At 37.5% G+C, this 27,297-nt stretch overlaps 1 protein-coding gene across 1 annotated transcript; it reads right to left on the reverse strand.

The window, feature by feature from the left end:
- Positions 1 to 504: 504 nt before the first annotated feature.
- On the reverse strand, positions 505 to 27,297 carry Sec62 (SEC62 homolog, preprotein translocation factor). Its single transcript, XM_008830119.3, has 8 exons — positions 27,143 to 27,297; positions 19,560 to 19,668; positions 18,537 to 18,642; positions 12,440 to 12,644; positions 11,712 to 11,804; positions 9,258 to 9,318; positions 6,818 to 6,937; positions 505 to 2,391 (listed from the first exon to the last, which is right to left on the reverse strand). The coding sequence occupies exons 1-8, from the start codon at positions 27,176 to 27,178 to the stop codon at positions 1,925 to 1,927; spliced, it is 1,197 nt and encodes a 398-aa protein (XP_008828341.1). The 5' UTR covers positions 27,179 to 27,297; the 3' UTR covers positions 505 to 1,924.

Consider the following 27,297-nt stretch of genomic DNA (forward strand, 5'->3'; position numbering starts at 1 on the left):
TAAGCTGAAGTTTCTAACTCACATTCTAACTACAATAAGAATGATATTTCCCTCCAGGGATCATCAAATATTTATAAATTTGTACTAACATTCTGTAAGAACTCACACATATCAGTAAGAAGCAGACTTTGTAGTCTGCTGTGCTCCACATTTTTTTAGACTAGACACAGTACATATAAAGAACTTTCAGATAAATATCGAGTGCCTGGGTACCATAGTAGTAAAGATTAAAAAAAAAAAATCAGTTTTACTTTTCTAAAACATTTTGGTACCATTTTCATAGCCCCAAATATGTATTCATGTTACTGGTGATCAAGAAGCTCAGGAGCTATAATTCCACTTTTCCTTACTGCAAAAATGAAGTGGCAGAGCTCTGCAATGTGAGGGGAAAATACCCAGGCACTGAAATCAATGAACATTCGCTAAGAGAAAACTCTTAAAATGACTGCAGTCTTGAGAGTGCTGCATAACATCAAACAGCCACATTTCTGTCCACTACAGGGAACCATAAAGAAGCAATCAAGCCACGTTTAATAAGATGTGTCAATATACAGAAAATGCATTTTATCACAATTAGAGGTCATCTTTAGTCAACTACTCAGATGGGAAACAGCCTAAAGAAAAAAAGACTGCCATCTTCTACCACCTATTCAACTACAAAGCAAAAATGCTTATTGTGACTGGAGAGGAAAATCACATAATATTCACTATCAGTTTGTAAGAGCCTAACTCCAAGGAATGCTTATAAATAAACAAGATTTTTCTAAGATTTTTAACTAAGGTGTATAAAATATAAAATCAAATGGTAAAACTAGTTTGAAGCAATTAGAGTCCGATGGTTTTCTATGTTTTCTTTTATATCCTTTATTTTAAATTGGTATTTTAGAACAGCAAATTGTCTTTCACAGCAGTGCCTCCTGGTCTGATAACACAGTCCCCATTCTAATGTAAAGATTTAAGATAAATCAAAATGAACAGTAAGGCATACAAACAGCTACTTTAGGTCTGCTCTTACTTAAAGGATCAGTTTTACTCGTATTCAAATACATGGAATGTTGGCACAAAACCGAAGCTGCTGCAGAAAGCCCACAATGTCTGTGGGCTACTGAAACCTCCATCTCTAAAAAAATACCCTTACATGGTCTTCATTTTACAAATTTAACTGTTGAGAAATGTCTAAATAATAAGTAACAATTAAAATAAAATGTTTTATTTGTAAATTATGTACAGAATACACTTTGTTATGATAAGGAGATGGGGAAAAAGGAAGAGCCCTCACCTTCCAATCAATGCTCTTCACGTTCTGATGGAGAGGACCACCTTTCTCTGAATTGACTGTACAATTCAGTGTGGATTTCCTAAGTTGGAAAAAGAGAATTTGTAGCTAAATTAAAAGTGTTGCTGCACTGTTATAAGTTGGTTTGTTTCCACAAAATGCTCTTGATCCCTGCTACCTCAAAAATTTTAAAAGGAATTTCCTAGTATAATTTTATAAAGAAAAACAAAAACATAGCTATCAAGAACAATTTCATCCTAAAGAAACTGACATGGCTATGTAACTATGCATAATCTGAAATGCTGTGGTTTCTTTAGTTGTTTTGATTAGTCTAACAGTAAAAAGCCATATAACTATCAAAAATGCCCTTAATCTAAATGTCTTTTTGGACAATGAATCTTTGATGACTATCAAAACGAGACCTACTTAACTGTAAAATTATCAAATGGATAAAACTTATTCATGGCTTTAGACTGTACCAGTAACAGTACCAATATTCTATAAAACAAAGGGCTGACTGTAACTAGATGTCAAATACATTTCAGAAAACAGATTTAAAGAACTCTACAAATGCCATGTGTACATAATGATCAGTCAACATAGAAAATCCAACCTCTTGCACTTAATTCAGTTCCCAAATTAGTCAGATTACAATTTTTCATGTGCAGATTTAGGCCTTTCTCCGTCTCTGTCATCTTCCTCCTCATCACAATCCCCATCAGTCTGCTGTTCCAGTTCCTCTCTTGTGATCATTTCAAAGTCATTCCCATTTCCACTACTGTGCTGGGACCGGTCATCTTCCCTCCTGTCACTGTCTGTGTCTGAATGCCGTTCTCCACCCGAGGCTTCTGCTCCAGGATTTCCTGGTCCTGCTTTTCCCTCCTCATCTTCCTTTTTCTCACTATCTGACTTTTCCTCACTGTCGGACTTCTGCTGCTTTTTGGTTTCAGATTTCTCGTCTTTCTTTAAGTCTGTTTTCGGTCCTTTGTATTCATGTGTGTACAGAGGCCTGAAGGAGTCAATGAAGCCCACATCGGCAGTCAGGTTTGGCAAGAACCAAAAGTGGTGCCTTCCTCCAGTTATCAGCCAAATGATGAGGAACAGAATGCAACGAGCTGTGGAGAAAAGTTTCTCTGCTGAGTAATTTAAGCACTGGATCAACTACAGGGGAAATCTGTTAATAAGAACTGGGAAAGCATTTAGCTTTAGCTGCATATTTTATACACCTTAAACACAAATATTTAAATCTGACTAGCCTAGCAGTTATGACAGTATTCTAAGAGCAGAATCTTCTGTTCTGAACTCAGAAGCACAAATGCTCTAAAATCACTTCGTTTTTTTCATCTGGCTGCTGTTTCATAGATTTACTTAGGATTTATGCATTTTGTGATGTTATACTTCAATAAACATAGCAGTCAGCTGGAAGTGTAAGCATTCATGAGATCATGGTGTAAGGAAGGAAGAAAATGTAAGGGACGAAGGGTATTTTAAGGACAAAGCTGGTGAAAATACAAAATGCAGGCTGCACCATGATGTCCTAGGCCCTATATACTTTTGTCTTCCTCTATTAAAGACTAAAATTGGGGCTGGAGAGACGACTCAGTTCTTAAGAGCACCGGCTGCTCTTGCAGAGGACCCAGGTTCAATTATCAGCACCCACATGGTGGCTAACAACCATCAGTAACTTCAGTTCCAGGGGATCTGACACCCTCTTCTGACCTCCGTGGGCACTTGGGTACACTTCCATACATGCAGGCAATAGATTCATATACATAAAATTAAAAAAGACTAAAACCATATTTAACATACATTACGGTATAAATACAAATATAATGTTGTACAGATATACTATTACATCAAAATATATATATTATTTCTGATTTTAAACTAAATGAAAACAATTCTGTGGATCCTTATGCATACTGTGGATCTAACTCTGTCTAAAACATAGCTTAGTCTTGGAAAAAGAATCCACACATTAGCAAGTTTCTATATTTTTGTTCTATTAATTAGGTAATTAGGTCATTTTTGTTTTTATTTAAGTACCTACTGCCATAGTATTAAGAAACAATATAAGCCAGGCATGGTAGAACATTCCTGTAATCCTAGCACTTTAGAGGCTGAGGTGAGAGGATCATGAATTCAAGACCAGCATGGGGTACATAGGGGTCCTGCCTCAAAAACTTCAAAGAAATAAAATCCAGAGAAACTCCAGAAATCAACACAATGCTAACAAAAGCAATACTGCTTAAACACATGGTTTATGAAGCTATCCGCCTCTTTTTGGTGGTGCTGGAGATTGAGCCCAGCACTTCCTCAAGGCTAGGCAATGTGCTACCATTGAGCTATTATATTCAACTTTTAAATTTTATTTCAAAACAGGCCAAGTTGTTCAGGCAGGCCTTTGGCTTGCTATATAATACATGCTGGTCTCAAAATGGATGAGGTTTGCCATCCTCCTATGTCAGCCTTTCAAGTAGCTGAAATCACAGGTGCTCATAACCATGACCAGCTGAGGTTACTCTTAGAATACAACAAAACTCAGTATTTCAGACAGTCTTCTATTAATTTACCAATTATGTGACGGTTAGTGATTTTTTAAGTCATAATGATTATATGAATGTTCTAGGCTAACCAATTATGACAAATTTTTTGTTTATTCTGTTTTCTTTATAACTATATTATCATTGATTGAAAAGAAAGCTTTAAAAAGTTCATCCATGCTTCTTTCATTATTGTGCTTTGGCTAAATCAAAGGAAACAGTTTTATATCTGTCTTACTTTATAAAACAATACTTGTAAGTAAACTAACTTATAAAATAGTGTATTCATTTTCACAAGAACATACTAAAAGAATACTGCAGATTAGAATCATTTGTGACACAAACAAAACAGGTAAATATATTTTGGTGTTTGGAGGGAGGGGTTGGTATTTTGAAACAGGGTCTTATTACGTAGCCCTGGCTAGCCTGGAACTCATTATATAAACCAGGCTGGCCTGGAACTCACAGAGATCCACCTGCCTGTCTCTGGAATGCTGGGATTAAAGACATGTACTACTATGCTTGGATAGGCAAATACATTTAAAATTATGATTTGCAAATAAACTCCACTGATAAAAGAGCTAATGAACAACTTCTGAGGAGGCAGCACATTCTTTTCTACATTTTTTTTTAATAGAGTTGAAAAGACAAATGAATCTTTTAGCAAATCCAAGAAAAACGAATACAGAAATTCGTACCACACGTAAACTGGGCACATCAGATTTCTAAATTCTACAGTTTTTCTCTATATGACATTTGATTATCAGGAGCAAAAAAAAGGGAAGAATCACAGGAAAACTGTGACATGTACTCTCCTACTGTTCTTATAGTAAAAGTGACACATTTTAGAAAAATGCCCCAAGTCTTACTTTAAGTAACCATATATATTCAAAAACACCAAAAATAAGTCTGAACAATTCTACATCACAGGATTTGTAGGTGGGTTACAGAGCAAAACTATCTGAAAGAATATTTTGGGAGCTGGGATGTAGTTTAGTTGGTGGGTGCTTGCCCAACATGAATAATACCCTGGATTGGATCCCCAGCACCACATAAAACTGGGTATTGGGGTGTATGCCTGTAATCCCAACAACTGGAATATGGAGGCAAGAGGATCAGAAGTTCAAGATCATTCTTGGCCAGCCTCAGTAAGTTACCTGAGACTCTGTCTCAAAAAAAGGGAATATTTGGAGTTGCAGGTTTCTAATGTTGGGTTTGTTTTTACTTTATCTGTAATAAATATTTAAATACATAGGAACCTTGAAGAATTATTTTAAAAATTTAAGAAATAAAATTTAAATCTAATACCAATACTGGTTTAATTAAAATAAAACAACGAGACTATGTGGGCTGCATGTGGGTGCTGGAAACTGAAATCAGGGTCTCTACAAGAGCAAGTGCTCTTAACCACTAAGCCATCTCTTCAGTCCCCAATTTTAAATAATACTTCTGTCTGTCCCCGATTAACACATTGTTTACAGAAAAACACAGACAAGTAGAAATAAGAACATGAAAGTCTGTCACCACCATTCTTACGTGGTGCATTTCCTTTTAGTCAAATTCTCCCTGGAGTTTGAATATTAACATTTCAAAAGAAAATATTCCTAATTAATAGGAAAAATGTCTCATTATCTTAATTTACTGTTTACTAGTGATGAGTATTTTCTTTTTTTGATTCACTTTTATTTTGTGTGTGTGAGTGTACTGCCTGCATGTATGTAAGTGCACCCATATTGTGCAATGCCCACAGAGGTCAGAAGAGGGTGTCAGATTCCCTGGAACTGGAGTTATGGACAGTTGTTAGCTGCCATGTGGGTGCTGGGGATTGAACCAGGTCCTCTGTAAGAGCAGTCACTGTTCTTAACTGCTGAGCTATCTCTCCAGCCCCATGACAAGCACTTTCATATAGTGTTAATCACTTGTGTTTCTTTTTAAACCCTCTTCTAAAGGATGAAAGGGCATTCATGTCTTCTGCTCTATTTAACATTGAGGTCCTCTATGAGTCAATAAAAATTAAATCTTTTGTCTGTTGTTTTTTGTTCTTAATTTTGTTTGATGTGAAAAGGACTGTTAAAATTCTTCTATGATCTAAATTTACTAACCCTTTTTATTCTTATATTGCTTTTTAGGTATGAAAGATTCCAATAGTTCAGAATGTTAAAAAACATTTAATATGTTTTCCTATTTTGTTTTCAAGTCATTTAGTTCTTTAATGTATCTAGAATTTATGTTGGGACCCGAGTGAAAATTAGTGCTTTTCCAAGTGAAAAATAAATCGTTTAGAACCACTTATCAAATACATGAACTGAATTGTACTATTAAATCCAAGTTATATTTACCTTATGTCAAATAAAAAATATGCATCTAATAAATGATTCACTACTGCAAAAACTTATTATGGCTTTTTTTTTTTTTTTTTTGGTCTTTTTGAGACAGGGTCTCCCTGTAGCCTCAGCTGGCCTGGAACTCACTATGTAGACCAGGCTGGCCTTGAACTCACAGAGATCCACCTGCCTCTACCTTCCGAGTACTGGGATTAAAGGCATGTGCCACCACACCTGGCTATGGCTAATTTTTAAAGCACACTTACATGCAGATTAAAATATAACAATGTATTGTAAATTTTCAAAATAAAGATGAGGGTAAATTTCAAATGTCTCATCATAAAAATTGATGGCTGAGCCAAGTAACAGACACATGTACATATTTAATCTTCTTCTCTGCACAGATTAAACATCAAACTGCACCCCATAATGCACACAATTATGATTATTAATCAAGTATAATAATAATAATACAAAATAAAAATCTGAAAAGATACTATCTCAGATCAGAGTCAATGTAATCTGGTCTGAATCCGAGATATGACCTAGAAAGGAGGATCACATACTTCTTATCTACATTAATTTTTCTATCAGCTTCATATTACACACCAGATTACAGTCTAACTGCCCAACTCCTACCTTCCACCAAGATCAGCATTACTACCAGGACTCACCAATAGCAAGGAGAAGAATGCTGGCTACAAAGCAGCCTGCGCCCACACTGAGGTAATAAACCCCTACTCTCATTTCTGCTGGCCAGAGGGGGAAGAGGGTGGCTGCTATTACTGCAATCACTGCAACAAGAAATGACAGGTTATACAGGTAGCTTTTACAGTAAGAATTTAAATGGCCTGGTTGCAAAAACAGTGAATACATTTTTAGGGGGAAAAATTCTGATGAGCACTCACTTTGTCATTTGTGTAAGAATGATCAATTAGTAGAAATTTCACATAATTCAACCTAGTGTTTTATCCTGTTCCTAAATCGGAAGAGTATTTTTCTTGTCTACATTACATTTAATTATGAAAAAAAATACTATTTAGAAATTAAAAACTATTCCTTAAACCATCAACTACTGCCATTTTCAAGCTGTATCTGTATTATTCTTTGATTATTAGGATCTGTCTGTTGAGTAGGGGAGCTTGAAGAAAGAAAAGAACTCCCCTGGCCCCAAATTCCAAAGCCCCTACCCTGGGGGATTCTGATTCTGAGCTGGACCTTTCATACCCACAGACTTAAAAATCTCACTAGGTAATCCTAATAGATATTTGAGGTTTTTTTTTTTTTTTTTTTTTCTTTTTGGGCAGTTAGAAAAGCTGTCTAGAGAAACTGAAGTCGAGTGGGGCCCCATGAAAAAATTTTAAGGAATGAGAAGCTTGATTATTAGGTCTTTAGCATAAGAACAAATTCAAATTCTATCATGTAGGTAACCCTTTCAAAGCTAAGTTACCTTATATTTAATAGGTACCTACTTCTATTTCTTAAAAGTTAGAAAGATGAATTGAGACAAGTGTAAAGTATTTACAACAAAGCACTTATCACACTGTAAGTAATCAACAGCATTAGCTACTTGGGTTGAACTGAGTTTCAATTCATATCATAAATTGAATTTTTTTTTTTTTTGTCTTTTTGAGACAGGGTCTCTTTGTAGTCCCAGCTGACCTGAACTCACTATGTAGACCAGGCTGGCCTGGGACTAAAGGCGTGTGCCACCATGCCTAGCATAAAAGAGTTATTCTAAATGGGATCTTATGATATCCCAGTAACTAATCAAATATATAACTAGTGTCCACTGTTTTTCTATTTGTCAAATTAGTCTTTCCCACTCATCCCTGCCCAGAATGTGAGAGAAATGAACATGCAATTTTAATACCCCTATAAAAAAAAAAAAATCCACATCCAAAGGTATAGTAAGTCTTCACCAATTTTTGCTCCAGAGGTTAAGCACTATTAAGATTATCCCATATTCCCAGAAACTGCTTATATAAAAGTAAAATTAACTACAAAGATGTTTTTCTAAATAAATGAACTTATGTAATTCTCATGCTTTTGTGATTTTTTTCATTTAGTCTGTTCTAGACATTGTTCCTCCTCCCATGCATCCTAACTCCTTAAAAGTGCATGGTATTCTATACCGTAACTTATCTCACCCTTCTACTGAAGAACTTGAGCTGGTTTTCAGTTTTAAACTGTAACAGACAATAATAATGCAATTCTACTTGTACATTTGTAGGACTATGATTACATAACAGAATGAGTTCTAGGCTAGGGATGCAGCTCAATGGTGAAGTGCTGGGCTAGCAAGTGTAAGACCCTGGGTTTGAAACCAGGCACTGCAACAAACAAAGGAAAAACATTAACAATGAAAACTCATAATGAATTTGGTTTAAATGGAAATTAGGCCAAAAGACACAGGCATTTAAAATTTTAATACGCTTCCCTTTTTTTTGCAGACAGGGTCTCACTATGTATCCCTGGCTGGCCTGGAACTTGCCATGTACAACAGGCTGGCCTTCAACTCACAAAGATCCATCAGTCTCTGCTTCCTGAGTGCTGGGATAAAGTGTGCATCACCACTCCCAGACTTAGATTTTCTTTAAATGTAGTATGGGGTATGTGGGTTAAAATAGGTAACACATTTAAGGGTATACACTTTGTGCTACTTCTAATTCCCAGAAGAATGTGTACATGCATCTAAAATTTGAAAGCTAATGCAAAACTGCCTGCCATAAAAGTAAAAAATGGGTATACCATCATTGTTGGAGTGTTTTCTCTATGACTTTGTTAGCTTTGCAATCCTAATCTCTGCTACTCTACTTCGTGCTTATTATGAGCACGATTAAGTATTATTCATGCTGATCACTGTGTTTTTGCATCTAAGAGCTACCTACCTTTATTATTTTGTACCAGTTGTTAACTCCTTAAAAATCTTTAATTGTTGCAAATACTTTTATAAACTTTGGCTTATCCTTTCTCTTCTAACTTTATTTAAAGTACGTTTTTGAAAGCAGTATTTGTTTTGGGCTAAGTTTAAAGATATTCTTTGTGATACTGCATTTTTGTCCTCTCAATTTTAGATTACACTGTTAGAACTACTTATATCCTCCTACTTACCAAGAATTAATCCCATGACAAATGTTTTAATGTGAACTGGGTCATAGATCCACACATAAACCTAGAAGAATCAAGAAACCTCAGTGCTTAAAAGTTCTAAGGTCACATTAGTAAGTAAAGTTTACTTCTATATTTTAGTTCTAAGGCATTCCTCAATGACCTAACACATTGAGGACCACTTTCTAAGTAAGGTAAACAAACTGCCAAGACCTTTCCTTCAGTGTTAGTGGTTCTTTTACCATTCATTCAGTTAGAAGATGATTTTAAGAAAACTAAATTCTGTAATGTACATAAATAAATTTGCATGTATTTACATGCATTTGCTTGTGTATACGTTTAAATCATTGTTTAGTCAACCTAAAGACCAACTACTTTAACCTTTTTGTCCCTAATATAATGCTGAAGTGGCTGGGCTAAGGACATAGCTGGAAAGACTCTAGCCAGGTCTTATCGCAGACCAGAGGCACTCAACTCTACCTCTCCTCCACTACTGAGAGTACATAAAGAACGACTGATTATTAAAGATCATGCATAGTTGAACACTAGGAAAGAGCCTATGACTCTGCAATAATTTCACTGCTCACCCCTCCGTGGAGTATTTGTAGTCCTAAGTAAGAAACCACTGCTCCAAAGTTAGTTTACTTTTAGCCAGCTATTAAGTTTATAAATAGAACATTATCATTGCGGATTAGAACTATTCTCAATTATAATCCATGAGATTCTTAGTATTATTTCTCAGTTTCTGTAAATAACAGTATTCTTCCACTTCCTACTTCTATTTTGAGTAGTACCCTTTATTGTTTTTGATTTACTTATAATGGTTAACATTTAGGGTTCTTCAACTTCTATGTTACTGTCCATATTTCTCCTTAGACTCACAAATATTAGTTTTGCAAGTCACCATTTAAAGAAAAACAAACAAACCCATGCATTAAAAAAAGACATTCCACAACTTTAAAAGTCTGCAGTACATGGTGCTTCCTATAGGGGGGAAAATCTCACCTCTTCAGGATGGCAGCACTCAAGCTTCTGTTTAGCCTGCTTCCTTCCCAAATAGACCTACAAAACCTTTCTGGTACTTGGGGCAATCTGCCAGCCAGTTCTGAAGGCTCAAGTCAAGTTTCTGGGTCTCCAGACCCTCCTTACCCTCCCTGATTAAAGTAAACATACCTAATTGGTGTTCTCACACCATTAATGCCTACTACAATGTTTAAGTGCCCATGTTTTTAAGTGCGCATGTTTTTAACGTAGACTATAAAAGCTTCCCTGGAAGGGAGCGTCACTGTATTTACTATGTCAATCTAAGCACCTCTAAGAATGTCTGGTACAGACTGATGCTCAACGGAAGGTGTATGTGCTCTCCTTTTAGGAAACACCTTTGCTCTTCTAGTATAGTATTATTAGCGAAGTTTTAAAATTATCAGAATTATCTGAAGCTATTTTATATAGATACCTTCTACCTGAAGACTTCCACTCCATGGACTTTTCAAGGGTATGTCTGGAAAGAGCCTAGAGCACACATTTAAAAAAAATATTTCCCGAATTTCAAACATAAAGCCCTAGGAATCACTGTTTTATACATACGTCATCATTTGTACAGGTAGATCAAGAAAGAAAATGCCTTGAAATCTACAACAGTCCAACAGCCAGGATACAGCTACTATTTTTGTATTTGTTAACTGATTACATTATGCAATCTTCATCAAGGCCATCATCATGCAAATCATATTATGAAACATATAATAAAAACTATTTCCTTGAACAAATCATTAGTAACTGAAAATTTCATGTCCCTAAAGAGGTTATGTCTGATGATACACTGTAGGCGAGGCGAAGATCAGTAGGTGTCCCCCTAAACCATTCTGCTCCTTTTCTTTGATAAGAGAAACTCTGCATTTTAGCTGGGCAAATTAAGGCCTCAGTATAAAAAGTACATTTTTCTAAAACTTTGTTTCGGGTAAGTATGACCACCTGACTAGTGAATCCAAGTTTTGAGCAAATCTCCAGCTTCCTAGCTGCAGTAAGACAGTCTGCTGAAGACACACTCTCATCTCCTCCTCTCTTCTATGGAGATACGGGGCTGGCAGTCATTTGCGCCAGGAGGCAAGTAAGAAGTGCAGCATAGGAGAAAAGTAAGGAGGAGTCTGGGCCCACCAGGGAGCTTCTGCCTGCGCTGATTAGCCCTGGATTATACTAATGAAAAGAAATAAGCAGCTATTTGCACTCTGCCACTGCGATGTCAGGTCTCCTGTCACTCACAGACAGACAAATCTGCTTCTTTTTATAAAATGAGATTTTGAAAAATTGGTTTGAAATAGTAATTTTTATGTACTTACATTTATGATTAGACTTTCCTAAATTCTTTTAGTGAGGGCAAGAAATATATTTCTAAGATGTTCTATGAAAAAACTGCATTTCTAATCATAATCAAATTTAATACTAATCTAATCTCACCTCATTTCCATCCAGAAAAATTTGATCATCATGTGGCTCAAGTTTGAACTTTTTTTTAGTTTCCTTCTTTTTGGGAGTTCCTGGAGTTTCCTCCTATGAAAACACAGGGTGAGAAGAACTAGCACATGACAGCAAAAGCAATGTGCCATTTGTGAAGGCAACATGTTCCACAATTTTCAACACTAACTAAAATGCTCAACCACAGTATTCACAAGTAATTCTGATTCAAGTGGCTGTTAATGAAAACTTTATGATCTTAGACCAATAAAAGTCATGTGTACACAATGACTAAAAAAATATTTTATTTGGGGGCTGAGAGATGGCCCAGTGGTTAAGGGTACTTGTTGGTCTTGTAGAAGATCCGGGTTTGGTTTCCAGCACCCACATGGCAGCCAACAACCATCCTTAATTCCAGTTCCAGGGGACCCAAAACCCTTTTCTGGCCTCTTCCAGCACCAGGCACATACTTACATACATGTGGGCCAAAATACTCATCCACACAAAATAAACATTAAAAATTTTTTATTTCACTGGGTGTGCTGGCACACCCCTTTAATCCCAGCACTCGGGAGGCAGAGATAGGCAGATCTCTTTGAGTTCAAAGCCAGCCTGGTCTATATAGTGAGTTCCAGGCCAGATGGGGCTACAGGGAGACCCTGTCTCAAAATGACCGAAAAATAAAAGTTAAAAACAACTTTTAAAAATTTCATTCATTTAGTTGAACTTACCTTTTTGGAATCTTCCTTCTCACCATCTTTTTTTTTCTCTTTTTCCTTTTTTGACTTTTCTTCCTTTATATTTTCTTTCTTGCTCTTTTTGTCTTCTTCTTTCCCACTTTCAGATTTTCCTTTATCTTTTTCTTTCTTTATGTCTTTCTCATACTTCATTTTCATGACTTTCAGTGCCCGGTGAAAGAACTGTTTTTTTAAAAGCCTTGGGGGAGAACAGGCCTAATATTACAATTCCCTTCAATTACAAAGATACAGGCTTTTTTTTTCCAAAGGCAAACATATCAAGACCTGAATAAAATGAGCAAAGGAAGATGTAAACTGAAAACTCATAAGAGAAATTACAATTAGTAAGCCTACAGAAAAATTAGTCAAACTCCACTAAAGCAAAAAGCCCAATAGATAATTAGACTATGTAAACGTTGTCTCAGAGATATTTGGTATAATTTTCACTTTTAACTAATTTGGGTATAAGAGGTTATTGGTGTAAGATTTTTCCATATAAAACTTCTCTCTAGGTACACTGAAAGAATTAAGACTCAGCTTCACTTAAAGTCAAATATCAACTGTAAGAATAGAGGTAACACAGAGGAAACAGTTTGAGAACTGTCAACAGATAACATGTGCTCATGACTGACAGATCACATCATGTCTTATTGGCTGTGTTTCTAGAGATTATTTTTCTGCATGTACTTCACTACTCAGCCTATTGCTGTAATGAAATATCTTCAAGTAAGCCATGGAGAATGCTGTACACTCAGATGACATTTCTGCAGTCTGCTAAGTAACCATTCTCACAAGATCAATCTAAAACATGTTCATCATCTTAGACAAAACACTATGTATTTCCAGAGTCAGTAGTTTCTAAAGACAATTATTCTTCCTTTTTAGTATAAAAAAAAAAAATTCTCAGGGCTGGAGAGATGGCTCAGCAGTTAAGAGCACTGAATGCTCTTGCAGAGGACCCAGGTTCGATTCCCAGCACCCACATGGCAGCTATGAACCATACTTAACTCCAGTTCCAGGGGAATCCGAAGCCACCCTTCTGACCTCCATGGCATTGCATGATACGGGTGCACTCACATACATGCAGGCAATACACTCATACACATTAAAAAAAAAAAAAAATCTCACCTTAGGGCCTTCACAAAAGCTGTTCGCATGACATGGAATGTTCTTTCTCCAAAAAGGCATGTCTTTTGGCTTATTTTCTTACTTCAAGTTTTCCCTCAACTACAACCTAACCTGCTTAAAAAAACATAAGCCGACTTCATCCTCATTCCTGTGACCTTATGGATAAGACTTATCTTCTAACTTAGGATGTGATTTATTAGATGTTTGCTTCTTCCCTAGACTGTAACTACTTAAAACCTCATTTTATTTATGAGTTCAGAAGCTTAGCTGATCTCAAATTGAGTCAATCTTGTTGACTGTTTCCTTCTAACCTTCTAATCCTACCCAAGAAACGATGCAGTTCTTGCCCTTGTTACTTCTAAGCCACTTTCTCAAATCTCATGCTCCAGTTTGAAGAGTTCCTGATTTTATTCTTCATCCTTGGCTTGGTACTGTATTATACAATGACCTAACGCAACCTGAAAGCCAGGTCTCACTACTACCATCTGTCCTTACTGGTGACTAGTCACCCTTCTACTTAGACCTCCTTGCTGCCCAATCCAGTCTATTTTACCACTTGTTTATTATTTTTTTCCTTTCTGCCTAGATGACCTGTTCTTTCTGATCACTATGTTGTGGTCTCTGGGGCATCTACATTTTTCACTTGTCTGACTGGGCTTCCATGTACTGCCCAATTAATTCCAGCTCATGAGCATCCCACATAGTTAAGGTCAAGATTTCTTTATTTGACCTATTCTACTTGTTCAGAAGTAGATATTTAGCACATAACTGTGCAACTGTTCCAACTGTTCCCCATCCAAACATTACTATTAATATCTGCTCTGCAATATATATAAACAAAAATTTGAAACGAGACTTTAATGATTACTACTTAAATACAAGGGAGAACTTAATAGCAGTGGGCCATTTGAATATGAAGGGGAGTGTTATATTTTTACTTTATTTCTGAATGTCTTGAAAAAAATTTACTGAAAAATATATATCCTAATTTTGTTTGTACAACTAACATGGTTTCCCTATTTTCTATAAGGAACACTTATTACCACTCAATGTAAAAACAAAAATACACGATTTATTAATTGAAAAAAAAAACCCAATACTTTTTTTTTTAAAGACATGATTTTAAATATTCCTATCTTCTTATCTATTTATAAATGTCAGAGTTCTCGGTCAGACTTGAAAACATTTCTAAACAAGTCCTTGGCAATCTCTAAATTACTCTTGGTGACCTTGATAACCCTTTGACCAAACTTGAGGTCAGAGGGGCATGTAAAAAAGTCACCTTAAACCAATATTTTATACTAGTTCAGATTACACATGTCCATATATTAAAACCAATTTTTTAACTCTGAAGCACTATTACTAGTAATTTAGACTTTCTTCTACATCACTATTCTGTATCTTCAGTTTGGACTTTAGTACAAAAAAATAATCTTTCCCCGGATGAGTACACACAGAAAGATACAGAACCAAGCTGTTTGCTTTAGTTGTCCTTCCTGCACAGCTGCCCCACATCCAAGAAAACAATGTGATTAACTCCCAAACAAATTAGGTGTTTTAAGCAATTTAACATTTACGTACATTCAAATACCATCTTTGCCACTTAACTAGATAGATATTGGGCAAGTTACTTAATTTTCATTTATTTCTAAAATGAAGTATCTATCATAAAAGATTTTTACGATTAAATGAGACGCACATAAGCATACACGTACTCAATAAATGTTAGCTATCATTGCTACAACAAAATCTTCAATTGCTAGTTATGGAAACAGATTTTCACAAATTATTGCATCATCATTCTGGCTTGTAGTTAGTAGAATCACTGACTTTTTCCTTGTTGAGTCTTTAGAGAATGTCTCCTTCAGTTAATCCTATGCTTAGAAAAGTGAAATTGACTTATTGGCTTTGAATATGGGATATGGGATAAAACACCAGCACAAAGCGTTCTGGCACTTTCATAGACCTACTCACACTGCCCTATTTCAGTACGTTCTGTGCCTCTTCCGGAGAATAAATGCCCTTTCTTTTCTTTTTTGTTGGGTAATCACTTATTCATGTTTCAAAATTTGATTAAAATATTTCCTCTGTGAACTCATTCTCAAAAGTTTTCCCAATTATTGCTGTTAGCTATAATTTTCTAACAGACTAGAATATGTATTCTGAGGTAGGGACCAAGTTACAGTAACCATAGTTTTCCTGGGCCTAGTAATGTAAGTATTTGATAAATAAGACTGAATAGCTAATAAACAGTTTTAAAACAGCTTATAAAAAAGTTTTAAATTGTTTGTCTATTTTTCCTGATATCTTAATTATTTTTTCAGATCTAATAAACATTTATTGACTGTCAGATGTGTTAGGAATTTTCATTTTGTAGCAATGGTTAGTTTTAAATAAGTGCAAACATTGTGCTGTTTGTAGATTTATAATAAAGTACAAGAAGTCCTAAAATTGCTTTCTGATTTAGCTTGCAAGCGATTTTTTTTTCTTGGTCTTTTTGAGACAGGGTCTCCCTGTAGCCCTAGCTGGCCAGGATGGCCTTGAACTCACAGAGATCTGCCTCTGCTTCCCAAGTGCAGGGATTAAAGGGGTGTGCCACCATGCCCAGCTTGCAGGTGATTTTTAAAAACCATATGCAAGAATTCTTAAATAGTTAAGAAATGCCAAACTGGATGACACTAACTTGTTAAATGAGAACTGCAGCTACAAAGGTTAACATGGGCTGGAGGACCTGAGGAATACAACATAGTACAGCAACCTGAGGGATGTGCTTATAATACTGAGGTAGTAGGACAGAGAAAGGAGGACCATTCAGGGAATGGGGTAGGTCAGCATCACAGGAAGACCAGGAGAGGCGTGTGCAAACATGTGTCATGATGAAGTCTTTTTTTTTGAAGCAGGGTCTCCCTGTAGCCCCAGCTGTCCTGGAACTCACTATGTAGACCATGACAGCCTTGAACTCAGAGATCCGCCTGCCTCTGCCTCCCAAGTGCTGGGACTACAGGTGTGCGCCACCACGCCCGGCTCACGATGAGGTTTTTATGGTTACATCAGAAGTGGCTGAGATTATCTTAGAGTCCTTTATTTTAGTGCAGAAAAGGCACAAACAACCTAACATGAATAACACACAATACAAAGTGTGTGTGTCTTTAAGACAGTCTCTGTACCCAGGTCATTTAAACTTTTTATATAATAAGATATCAAACTCCCTAAAGGCTACAAGACAAGGACTATCTCCTTAAGAGATCTGGTCTCACAGATTTAATATCCTAAATAATAGTTTGAACGGGTGATAGGTCTTAGTCCATTAAGTGCATCATGATTGTGCTGGAGGAGACAGTGATGGTGCGATGGTGAAGAGTGTGGACCATGGAACCTGACTACTGCATATACAACTTTAGACCTCACTAACTGGATGACTTTGGACAAAGAGTTCTTAACGTCTCTAAGTCCCCAATTCTGTACTTTTTTTTGGGGGGGGGGGTCTTTTGGAGACAGGGTCTCCCTATAGTCCCAGCTGGCCTGAAACTCACTGTATAGACTAGGCTGGCCTGGAATTCACAGAGATCAACATGCCTCTGCCCCAGGAGTGCTGGGACTAAAGGTGTGCGCCACCACGCCCGGCTACAAAAACTATCTTAAAACAGGGAAGTTTGTATTTTTGAATTAATTCTCATTAGACAAATTATTTAAAGGACAGTAAATATCAACTGCATCATTGTCAACTCATTCCCATCCCAATAATGAAATGTTGTATTTCTGAAATGTTCATTAGTCATCTCTAGTGGCTTAGCAACTAAAGTTAAAAAAAAAACACCTGACAATTATTTAACTTTACTGCTTAAAAACACAGGTTGTGAAATGGTTTTTAAGAAGATTCTCAAATGGCTAAAACTTTTTTTTTCCTTTTTGAGATATGGTCAAGTAGCCCATGTTGGCCTCCAACTCACTATATAGCCAAGAATAACCTTGAACTCTTTATCCTCCTGCTTCTCAAGTGCTGGATTATAGGAATGTGCTACCATGCCTGGTAGATGGCTGATACTTAAACATGGTTATCATCAAATGCTATATGTACCTCCCAAACAAACAAAATCTAAAATTTCAAATACTTAGATTTTAAATTTGGTACTAAAAACCAAAATATAGTTAATACAGATTAATAAACATGACTTTTAAGTATTAAGTACTTCAAGTATTAGGTACTTAAGGAAAAACTGGAAAGTAGGAGAATGATTTGGTCTTTTAGGTATGTAAGTTACTACCAAAAGTTTCTTTGCAAAGAAAAGTGCCTGTTATGAAAAACAGGTATACGTTATCAAACTCTCTGTATTTCATCTAGAAATCTTCAAGAACTGACTAGGCAGATGGTACAGCTGCTTTGATTTCACAAGGAATACTACTCTAGCAACCACTAAAAGCAGGAAAGGGAGCCTGTCTTATGGTCCAGGACAAAGCCACTGAAAACAGGAGAGAAGAGCTAAAAGTCATTCCTATAAAAGAAGGGGAAGACTCCCTGGTCATTTTCTATACAGAAGAGTTTTCTCACTGTAGGCATGGTTTATGATTCTTACTCTTGATTCTTCATTTGGTAGTCCTGGCAAATACACAAAAGTAAAAGAATAAAAACAGTAGGGCATGGTGGTACACAGCTTCAATCCCAGCACTCAGAATGCAGAGGCAGGTGGATCTCTGTGAGATCAAGGCCAGCTCAGTCTATATAGTGAGTTCCAGGCCAGCCAGGGCTACATAGTGAGACCCTATCTCAAAAATACTCTAAAACAAACTAACAAATAAATAAATATGAATTATATACAGTAAAAATTCCAGAGATACTGACAAAAATCTAGGTTACATGTGAAAACTGTTTAATATTACATTTAACAATAAAAACAGTTAAAGAGCTTCAGAACTAGAGAGAACTTTACAGTATTAAATGTTATCCTTCACCAAGAAACACTACCTGCTGCAGTAGTCAACCACGGACTCCCTGGTTGTAAATAAAGCTTCCTCTCCCTTCTTAGCCTTGGCCCATTTTGAATCCAAAAGGCAATCCACTGCTTTTGAAGCTAAAGAAGAAATTTGTTATTTTAAATTTAGTATATGTGAACATTTATGTGTAGTTAAATAGTATGTCATAAACCTCAACATTCTGACAACAGAAAGCCAAGAGTTCAATAGAAAATGAAGTCTAATGACCACCATTAATGGTCCTTAAGACCTCAACTTGTGAAATATATTAATAAGCATCTTCCAAAGCAATACTGGAAAATGAATGGTATTTGGAAATACTAATCAAAGAAAGATAAACTAATGGGGAAATATTTTCAACAATGAAAAACCCCTGAAAATATTTGTATATAACTATCAATCATCAAACAATCACAATCAAATATAACCTAACACCTTCTTCTTCTCTTAACAGTAATGAAAATTCCCATCGAGTTTTGTAACCCACTGAGGAATCACTCTGAACAATCTACTACTGTCACTAGAAGCAGCTAAATATATTAGATTTAGAGATTAGCACATTTATTTTACTAAACTTCAAACAACTATCATAATCATTAATAACCCTAAAAAGAAGTCAATTCTGTATAATGGCAACTCAATTTTGACTGATAAGACAGGAAAACACAAGTACCATTTATAAACTACTGGGCTGCATTATCAATATCAGCTTCTAATGAGACTATGGATAATGCAGTGAAACAAAGCACCTAGTTATTTCCAAGTAGTCAAACTATCTGAAAGAAAGGTAGTATTTACAACGCTGAAAATAAATCCTATTTAAAAAATTCCCAACACATATTATTAGAAAGTACTCTATCTTTTAAACTTTCAATATTAAAAGAAAAGGCAACTCAACTGCTATCACCCAGCCTCAATAATCACACATGAAAGCACTTTTACAACTTCTACACAGCCTAAATTAACATAACTTCATAGGATATGAACAAAAATGACTTTACAGATATAATCCTACCAATGAAATAGTCAACCCGATGTCCCATCATGTTGGTGGATTTTGTTGGACAGTTGAATCGAAGATACTTGGCTACTGCCTTCTCCTCTTTGGATGGCTCACCAACTTCCTGTGGTATAAGAATATTAATTTAGTGTGGTCATTTACTTGAGAAATCCACGCACTGAAAGGATAATTTACAGATCTTCTCCATAAGTTTTTCAGGTAACATATAGGCCTTGTTTTCAGGTCGTCTCTGAAGCAGACCTGATAAAACATATAAAAGACAAAATGGACACTCTGGATACCACCAGTATGGAGACTATTTTGTGCAAGTTTACCTTCATTCTGTGTATCTTCTTTTAGTACTCACAAAGCAGTAATTTTTGATAAGGTGTTGCCAATAGTAACTACCTAATGTCAAAGTAAGTAGAAACAGGTACCATAAATAAATAGTATTAACAACCAGCAAAGATATGCACCCTAATCAAAGGACAACAAACTAAAGCTTCTCAAATTAATCAAAGGTAGCTGCCTCAGGCGGCCATAAGAACTGAGATGCTGAGGACTGGTATTTATTCCCTTCCTTTTCCCCTCTGAGGGAAGATATCAAATACTGTCTGGGACTTTTCCCACTTGGCCTTCTCTTTCTTTAGACAGAGTGGCAACAGACAGAAATGCAGAAGGGGTATTAATGGGTTAACGGTAGTACAGAAACAAAGAATAGTTCTAGGAAGCCCACTTTATCCTTTCCTGTTTTCCTTTCTTCTATATCTATTCCCAAATTTTCTATGACAGACTATTACAACCAGCTGTGGTTATCTGTGGCAAAAAAAATTAAAAGTTCAAACCACTCAATCTGGATTATTAAAAAAAAAATTTGTGAAAACTGTATTTTAAGTAAAAATATATACCAAAGAAAAATGGAATCTAAAAATGCAAATTCACACGTGGCACACGCCTTTAATCTAGCTCTGGGGAGGCAGGGACAGGAGGATCTCTGTGAGATAGAGACCAGCCTGGTACTTCCAGGGGGCTGGGACTAGGGAGACCCTGTCAAAACAAAACAAAACTGCAAATTCAAAATTTTATGCTCCAAGTGCACTAACAACTACAAGGTGTGGCTACAAAACACACTTCCTAAAGTAATAAAAGGTGAAAATGCCCCACTAAAACTTTGAAACCATGCTGTATTAATATATTCATCTAAACATGTTAAATAATAGCATTTAATTACATTTATGTAATATATTACACTTCTAGGAGCTTCCTCTACTGGTAATATTCTGTATGTATAAAGCTGAGAAGGAACAAAGCTGAAAATGACAATATAAAAAGTTCATAGACACCTATTTTATAATAAGTATATATGCTCAATTTTTTTCCTCATTTAAAACATTTGTTGCTAATTTAAAGGTTTATCCAATTAACTATTAGCATGTTCCCAGGATGGGCTTGACTTAAAGTTGAGGTTTATCCTATACTCTTTGGATGCCACAACTGGTACCAAACATTTATAAGGGATGATTCTCGCACTTTGTTACAGAACTGCCGGAAGCAGCAACTACTACCTTCCCAAAGGAGTGGTACATAAAAACATTTTATAAGTCTACAAAGTAGACATGAAATGATCACTGTACACTGAAAAGGTCTCTTAGAGCCTGGCTTTGAAGGACACTGAACAAGTTCTGAGTAAACTGAATGAACAGCATAAACATGGTGGCTGAGAATGAGCAACAACTTGGCTCTACTAGGGCTCAGTTTAAAGCATGTAGAGAGTCTTCAAGGCAAGCCAAGAAACTTTAACTTTCCCCACTAAGTAGCAGAACGATCTCCAGTTTAATAGAACAGAATCAGAAAAGTGATTTAAATATTATTTTTGTGGTTGTGGGCAAGACATATTGGGCAAAAAAAAAAAAAAAACATGTAAGGCAGGGAAGCTAGTTTGAAGACTATTCTAAGAGTTAAGTAAATGTGACATGATACTGGTCTAAGCAGGAAGGAAATGCACAGACTTGAAACACTTCAAATGCAGAGTAGATAGAATTCAATAGTAATGTGTAAATGAAATTAGAAGATGAAATGAGGTAGATGTCAGATTTCCATTTTAATCTACTGAAAGTCTATTTAATTCTCAAGAACACAAAGGAAGTTTGTGAGGAGAGCAATTCTGAAGAATGATCATATCTATTTTGGCATGGTATGTCAATACAGTAATGCTCAATTAAACCATTTACTGATCACAGACAAATGTACTAATTTCCTGGCTGCTGATGAAGGCATCATATGTAAAATCTGGCTATCAAGATATACAATAACTGAAAAGTTGATTCCGTATTATGTAATAAGAAGTCAAGCCAGGTGTGGTGGCACACGCCTGTAGTCCCAGCACTTGGGAGGCAGAGGCAGGCGGATCTCTATGAGTTCAAGGCCAGCCTGGTCTACATAGTGAGTTCCAAGGCAGATGGAGCTACAGGGAGACCCTGCTTCAAAAAAATGACCCCCCCCCCAAAAAAGAAGTCCAATACTACTATTATATATTTGCAAAAATTTTAAACTCTCATTTTAACAATTAACCTCAAGTTAATCAACTTTTCTCCAATTCCATATCCTCCTTGGTAAAGATACTATTAAATAACAACAGACAGAAAGACTCAGAAAATGTGACATTTGAGTAATCTTTTCCAACAAGACACAGAATTACTTGTCTGTTGGTACTTTCCTAAAGAATCACTGAAAGTGAAAACGATACAATTTGTGCTATCTCCTGGGGTGTTAGAACCAGAAAGACTGCTGTAGGAAAGTAGCATCAGAAATGGCTACAGAGTTGGTGACACAGGCCTGCATGACTGTTGCCTTGCTGTGGCCCAAACAAAGCTTAAAGCAGTCCTACCTTTCTGTTTATAAATTAGACTATAGCATAACATTGTCCCCCTTTGTTCCCTTAAAAAAATTTTTTTTTATTATTTTTATTTTATGTGTATGAGTGTATTGCCTGCATGTATGTGAGTGCACCTGTGTCGTGCAATGCCGTGGAGGTCATAAGAGGGCTTCGGATTCCCCTGGAACTGGAGTTAAGGATGGTTCGTAGCCAAGATGTGGGTGCTGGGAATTGAACCCAGGTCCTCTGCAAGAACCGTCAGTGTTCTTAACCACTGAACTATGTCTCCAGCCTCTCTCTGTTCCCTTTTAATGTGAATAGAATACTTTCCTAACTTCTGTGTTAGACTTCTAACAAGAAGGCCGTGTGAGAATATTAGTACCAATTAATAAATAAAAACCAGCTCACCAACTCTCAAACAAATGAAAAAAAAATTTAACTTTAGAAATGAGCACAACTGTTTTGGAATAAGGCACCAAGAGCCAACAAATCTAGGCTGGACCAATTTTTTCTTTGCATCCAAATACTAATCCACTGGTTGCTGTTAATCATAGTCCAACATTACTTAAAAGGAATGTTTAGTTAGACTACTTTCATAAAAAGGTTTTTAGGAGTGGCTAGAGAGATGGCTCAGCAATTAAGAGCATATATTGTTCTTCCAGAGGACCCACATTCGGTTCCCAGCATTTACACATGCACATATCCATACACCAACACACATATATACACAATTAAAAATAAAATCAATCTTAAAAGTGTTTTATTTGGGGGAGGGGTGTCTTTGTGAGACAAAGTCTCCTTGTAGCCCCAGTTGGTCTGGAACTCACTATGTAGACCAGGCTGGCCTTGAATGCAGAGATCTGTCTGCCTCTGCCTCCCAAGTGCTGGGATTAAAGGCATGAGCCACCACACCCTGCCAAATATACTTTAGAATATGTCAGTTCTCAAATAGTGTAATGAAATAAAGTCATCATTTCTACTATTTTAGCCAATAGTTAAGTCTTTTTGAAAAAAAAAAAAAAGATTCAGAGAAAGCCATGGGCTTAATCTTACAGAACTTCTAATAATTTAAAACTATAATTTTCATTGTAGAGGTCTTTGATGTCTTTAAACTGTGATTTTATTTATTTATTTATTTATTTATTTAATTTATTTGAGACAGGGTCTCATTGTATTCCAGTTGGCCTGGAATTTTCAATGTAGACCAGGCTGTCCTGAATCTCACAGAGGTCAACCTGCCTCCCAAGTGCTGGGATTAATGGTCTGCACTACCATACCTGACATAAATTCTTAATTTTTAGGGATACTTAAAAAGTAGCATAAAATATTTGTGTAAATGCAAACAATAGGTTAATAGGAAAAAATCTGAAAGCTACAGCATTTACTTAGAGTAACACAGTCTGCAGAATGACTAGCAGTCTCTCCTTAGTACCTGTAATTCACTTCTATATTTTCTGCGCAACAGGCTTCCTAGGTAACTGCAAAGTCCTCCATTAAACATGTGTATGTGTGTGTGTCTCCCTGCAGATGTGTGCAAGTGTGTGTTTCAGATTTAGGATTAGATTCCTGTGTTCTCTTTCCTTTAGAAGGTTCTGGTGAAATCAATCCTCCAGTCTAAGGTTTAATAGTCCCAAACTTACTTTCTTTTCTTTCCTGAAATTAGGCACATAAGCCTATGATATCTCAGGGTTTTACTGCCAGGGAGACAGATGGGTGCAACAAAAATAACTGATGATGGAGGTTATACAAGTTCTAAGATACAGGAGTCATTTGAATGTCCCAAAACTAAACCAGATATTGTACATATAAGCAGATTATTATAGAGAATCATCCTTTTATAGCAAGAATAAGGCACACTAAATATTATAAAATTTATATAAAGAATTTGGGGGGGGCTAGACAGATGGCTCAGTGGTTAAGAGTACATACTGCTCTTGCAGGGAACCCAAGTTCAGTTCCCAGCACTCACACCAGGCAGCCCACAACTGCCTGCAACTCCAGTTCCAGAGGACCTGATGCCCTCTGCAGGCACCTGCAACTAATGTGCACATATCCCCACACAAATAACTATACAACCCCCCCCACACACACGGACTGGAGAGATGGCCCAGGGATTAAGAGTACTGAGTGCTTGCAGAGGATCCAGGTTCAGTTCCCAGCATCCACATGGAGCCCATAACTGAAGTTCCAAGGGGACCCGATGCCCTCTTCTGGCCTCCGTGGGCACTGCAAGCACATGGTGCACTTACATACACTCATACACGTTAAATAAAAGAACCAATAAAATTTAAAAAAATATATAAAAATAGAATTTGGAATTAAAGTATTTCAGAACAACTTGTTTTTTTTAGTCAATGTTAAGGTGTAAAAAATGTTCAAGATGACTGGTCTAAACCTAGTTTTACTAACTTAAATAATTCTAGTTCAAGATATATAATCTCACTAGACCTCAATCTGTCACTAAAAGGAGCGTCTAGATCAGAAGTCAACTGTAATAGTCCATTCTCTCCTGCCACCACTGATTATGTAATCAAACTCAAGTCATTAGGAAGCACCTCTTCCCTCTGAGCTATCTTGTCAGTCCAGACTGAATTTATGGCAAAGGATTACAAACAAATGTAGCTCACTGACCAGTAATTTGAGTCCAAGGAAGAAATGTGATAATGACTGCCTTGCTTCCAACTCTGATTAAACACCACATTCTAAAATTATGTGCTCTGGAAAAAGTAAATGAATTGACTGTTTTTTTAAAAAAACTCAACTAGCTGGGCGTGGTGCCTTTGATACGAGCACTTGGGAGGCAGAGGCAGGCGGATCTCTGTGAGTTCAAGGCCAGCCTGATCTACACAGCAAATTCCAGGACAGCTGGGGCTATAGAGAGACCTTGAATAGTTTTATTTTATTTGGAGGAGGCTGGAGAGAAGGCTCCATGAACAAGAATGAAAACTGCTCTTCCAGAGGACCTGAGTTCAGATTCCAGCACCCACATCAGGCAGCTCACAACTGCCTGTAGGTTTCAACTCCAGGGGATTTGACACCCTTTTCTGGTCTCTGCCAGGACCTGTACTCCCAGCTATACACCCACACACAGACACACATATACATAATTATAAAATAAATCTTTAAAAGAAATAGGTACAGTTCATATAACTTACAGTCTATGGTTTATTTACTGAAAAGATAATTGTTAATCATTCTTTAACTTACTAAATCCACATAAATTTACCTGATTCCTTTATTCTGGTGGAGGACAAGGAAGAGGTTATGTGTCAAGCATTTTCAATAACTTAGTCATTAACTGACCTGTTGTTTTCATAGCAATTCTATATCCCTCAGAGGGCTTTTTTTCTTCCTTCCTTTTTTCTTTTTTAAAGGTAAACAACCCTTACAAATACAGAAGTTGAGGTAAAAAATAACTCAAGTTACTGCTGATTGGTGGAGCTGGGGTGCTAACAGGTATAGGCTAACTCATAGCCCTTGAACACAATAGTATCTTTTTGTTTGATGTAAGTCACAACTGAAATATGAGCAGCTATTTAAAAAGTACAGTATGCCACTTATACAATACTAAACTGTAAAAGTGTACATTAAACAGTAAAAATACACAAAACTGTACTGCCAAGGGTAAACATGGGGGTATAGGAAATACCAATTTTATCAATCTCAATACAAATTTTAATACAACACTGACATCTACCCAGGTCAAATCACAGGCTAGAAACAACATAAAGAGAAACTTGTCTTTACACTCTGGTTTTAAGAGCTTTGTGCAGTTGGAATCTACCTCTAGTTCCCTTCTGTACCCGGTTCACAATTACTCTGCTATGCTTGCCATGTGGAAAATGTACTGACCACTGGCATCTTTCCCACAGGACGAGAGTTTCAACTTTAACGCATATCGTTCAAAACACCCGTGAGCCAATACATCGATTTAACCTTTAAAGAAGACGGAAGAAACGCCATCCTAGGTGAGGGACGTAAAGTCAAGGATGAGGGCACCAACTTGTGACTGACAGAGTCACAATTTACACATTAACTTCGGATGCCTTTGGGTTTCTGAGATTCACACCGACGTTCAACAAACTTAACTGTGCAGAGAACGTGAATCTACAGTGGGGAAAGCTGCGGGGAAGGGATGCACGAGTGGCACGCTCACGGAATGAGGGAGGATACTGGGCAGGACCGGAGGCCGTTAGGCTCCGGGCTGCACCGACCAGCTGTGTTTGTTTACATCGTGCCGCCAGGAACGAGGCCAGCAAGTTTCCAGCCCACTGTTGGGGTGACACAACACTGCGGGGAAGGAGGGCGGCCGCCGCGGAGCATCAAGGGGAGGAGCCACAGGCCCCGGCGGGCTCGGGCCGCACAAAGGGCCGGCAGCGGCGCTCGGGCACCCAGCTCCGGTTACCCGGCTCGGGCGGGTGAACTCCAGGAGAACCAGGGCGACCCGCGGACCGCCGCGAGGCCCGGGAGCCCCGCGTCTGCGCGGCCCCGCCGGCGGGTTCCGAGCGCCTTCTTCCCCCTCCTTCCTTCCTTCCCCCGCCGCTCCACAGACCCCGCGGCTACTTAGCCGCCGCCAGTTCCAACCCCGCCTCAGGCCCCTCACGACGCCGGGGCTTCTGCCGCCGCCAGCCCCGTCGCCTGCCCCGCCCCGTCGGGACGCTCTCCTCGCTCCTCCTGCTCCCGGGAGCACCCGAGTCCCCAACCCACGGCTGCACCGCGTTACCTGGACCCGCTTCTTGTGTCGCCTGCGTTCCGCCATGTTGGCCGCTCCGCCCGGTTCTTTCTGACGTGGAGTGGGGAAGGGGAAGCGCGCAGGAAGTCTCGCGAGAGCGCGGTTCGTGGCCCGTTATGTAACACGCCGCGGGGCGCCCGGCTAGG

Source organism: Nannospalax galili, unplaced genomic scaffold, assembly GCF_000622305.1.
Source record: "Nannospalax galili isolate Female #2095 unplaced genomic scaffold, S.galili_v1.0 scaffold33, whole genome shotgun sequence".
Classification (NCBI taxonomy): domain Eukaryota; kingdom Metazoa; phylum Chordata; class Mammalia; order Rodentia; family Spalacidae; genus Nannospalax; species Nannospalax galili.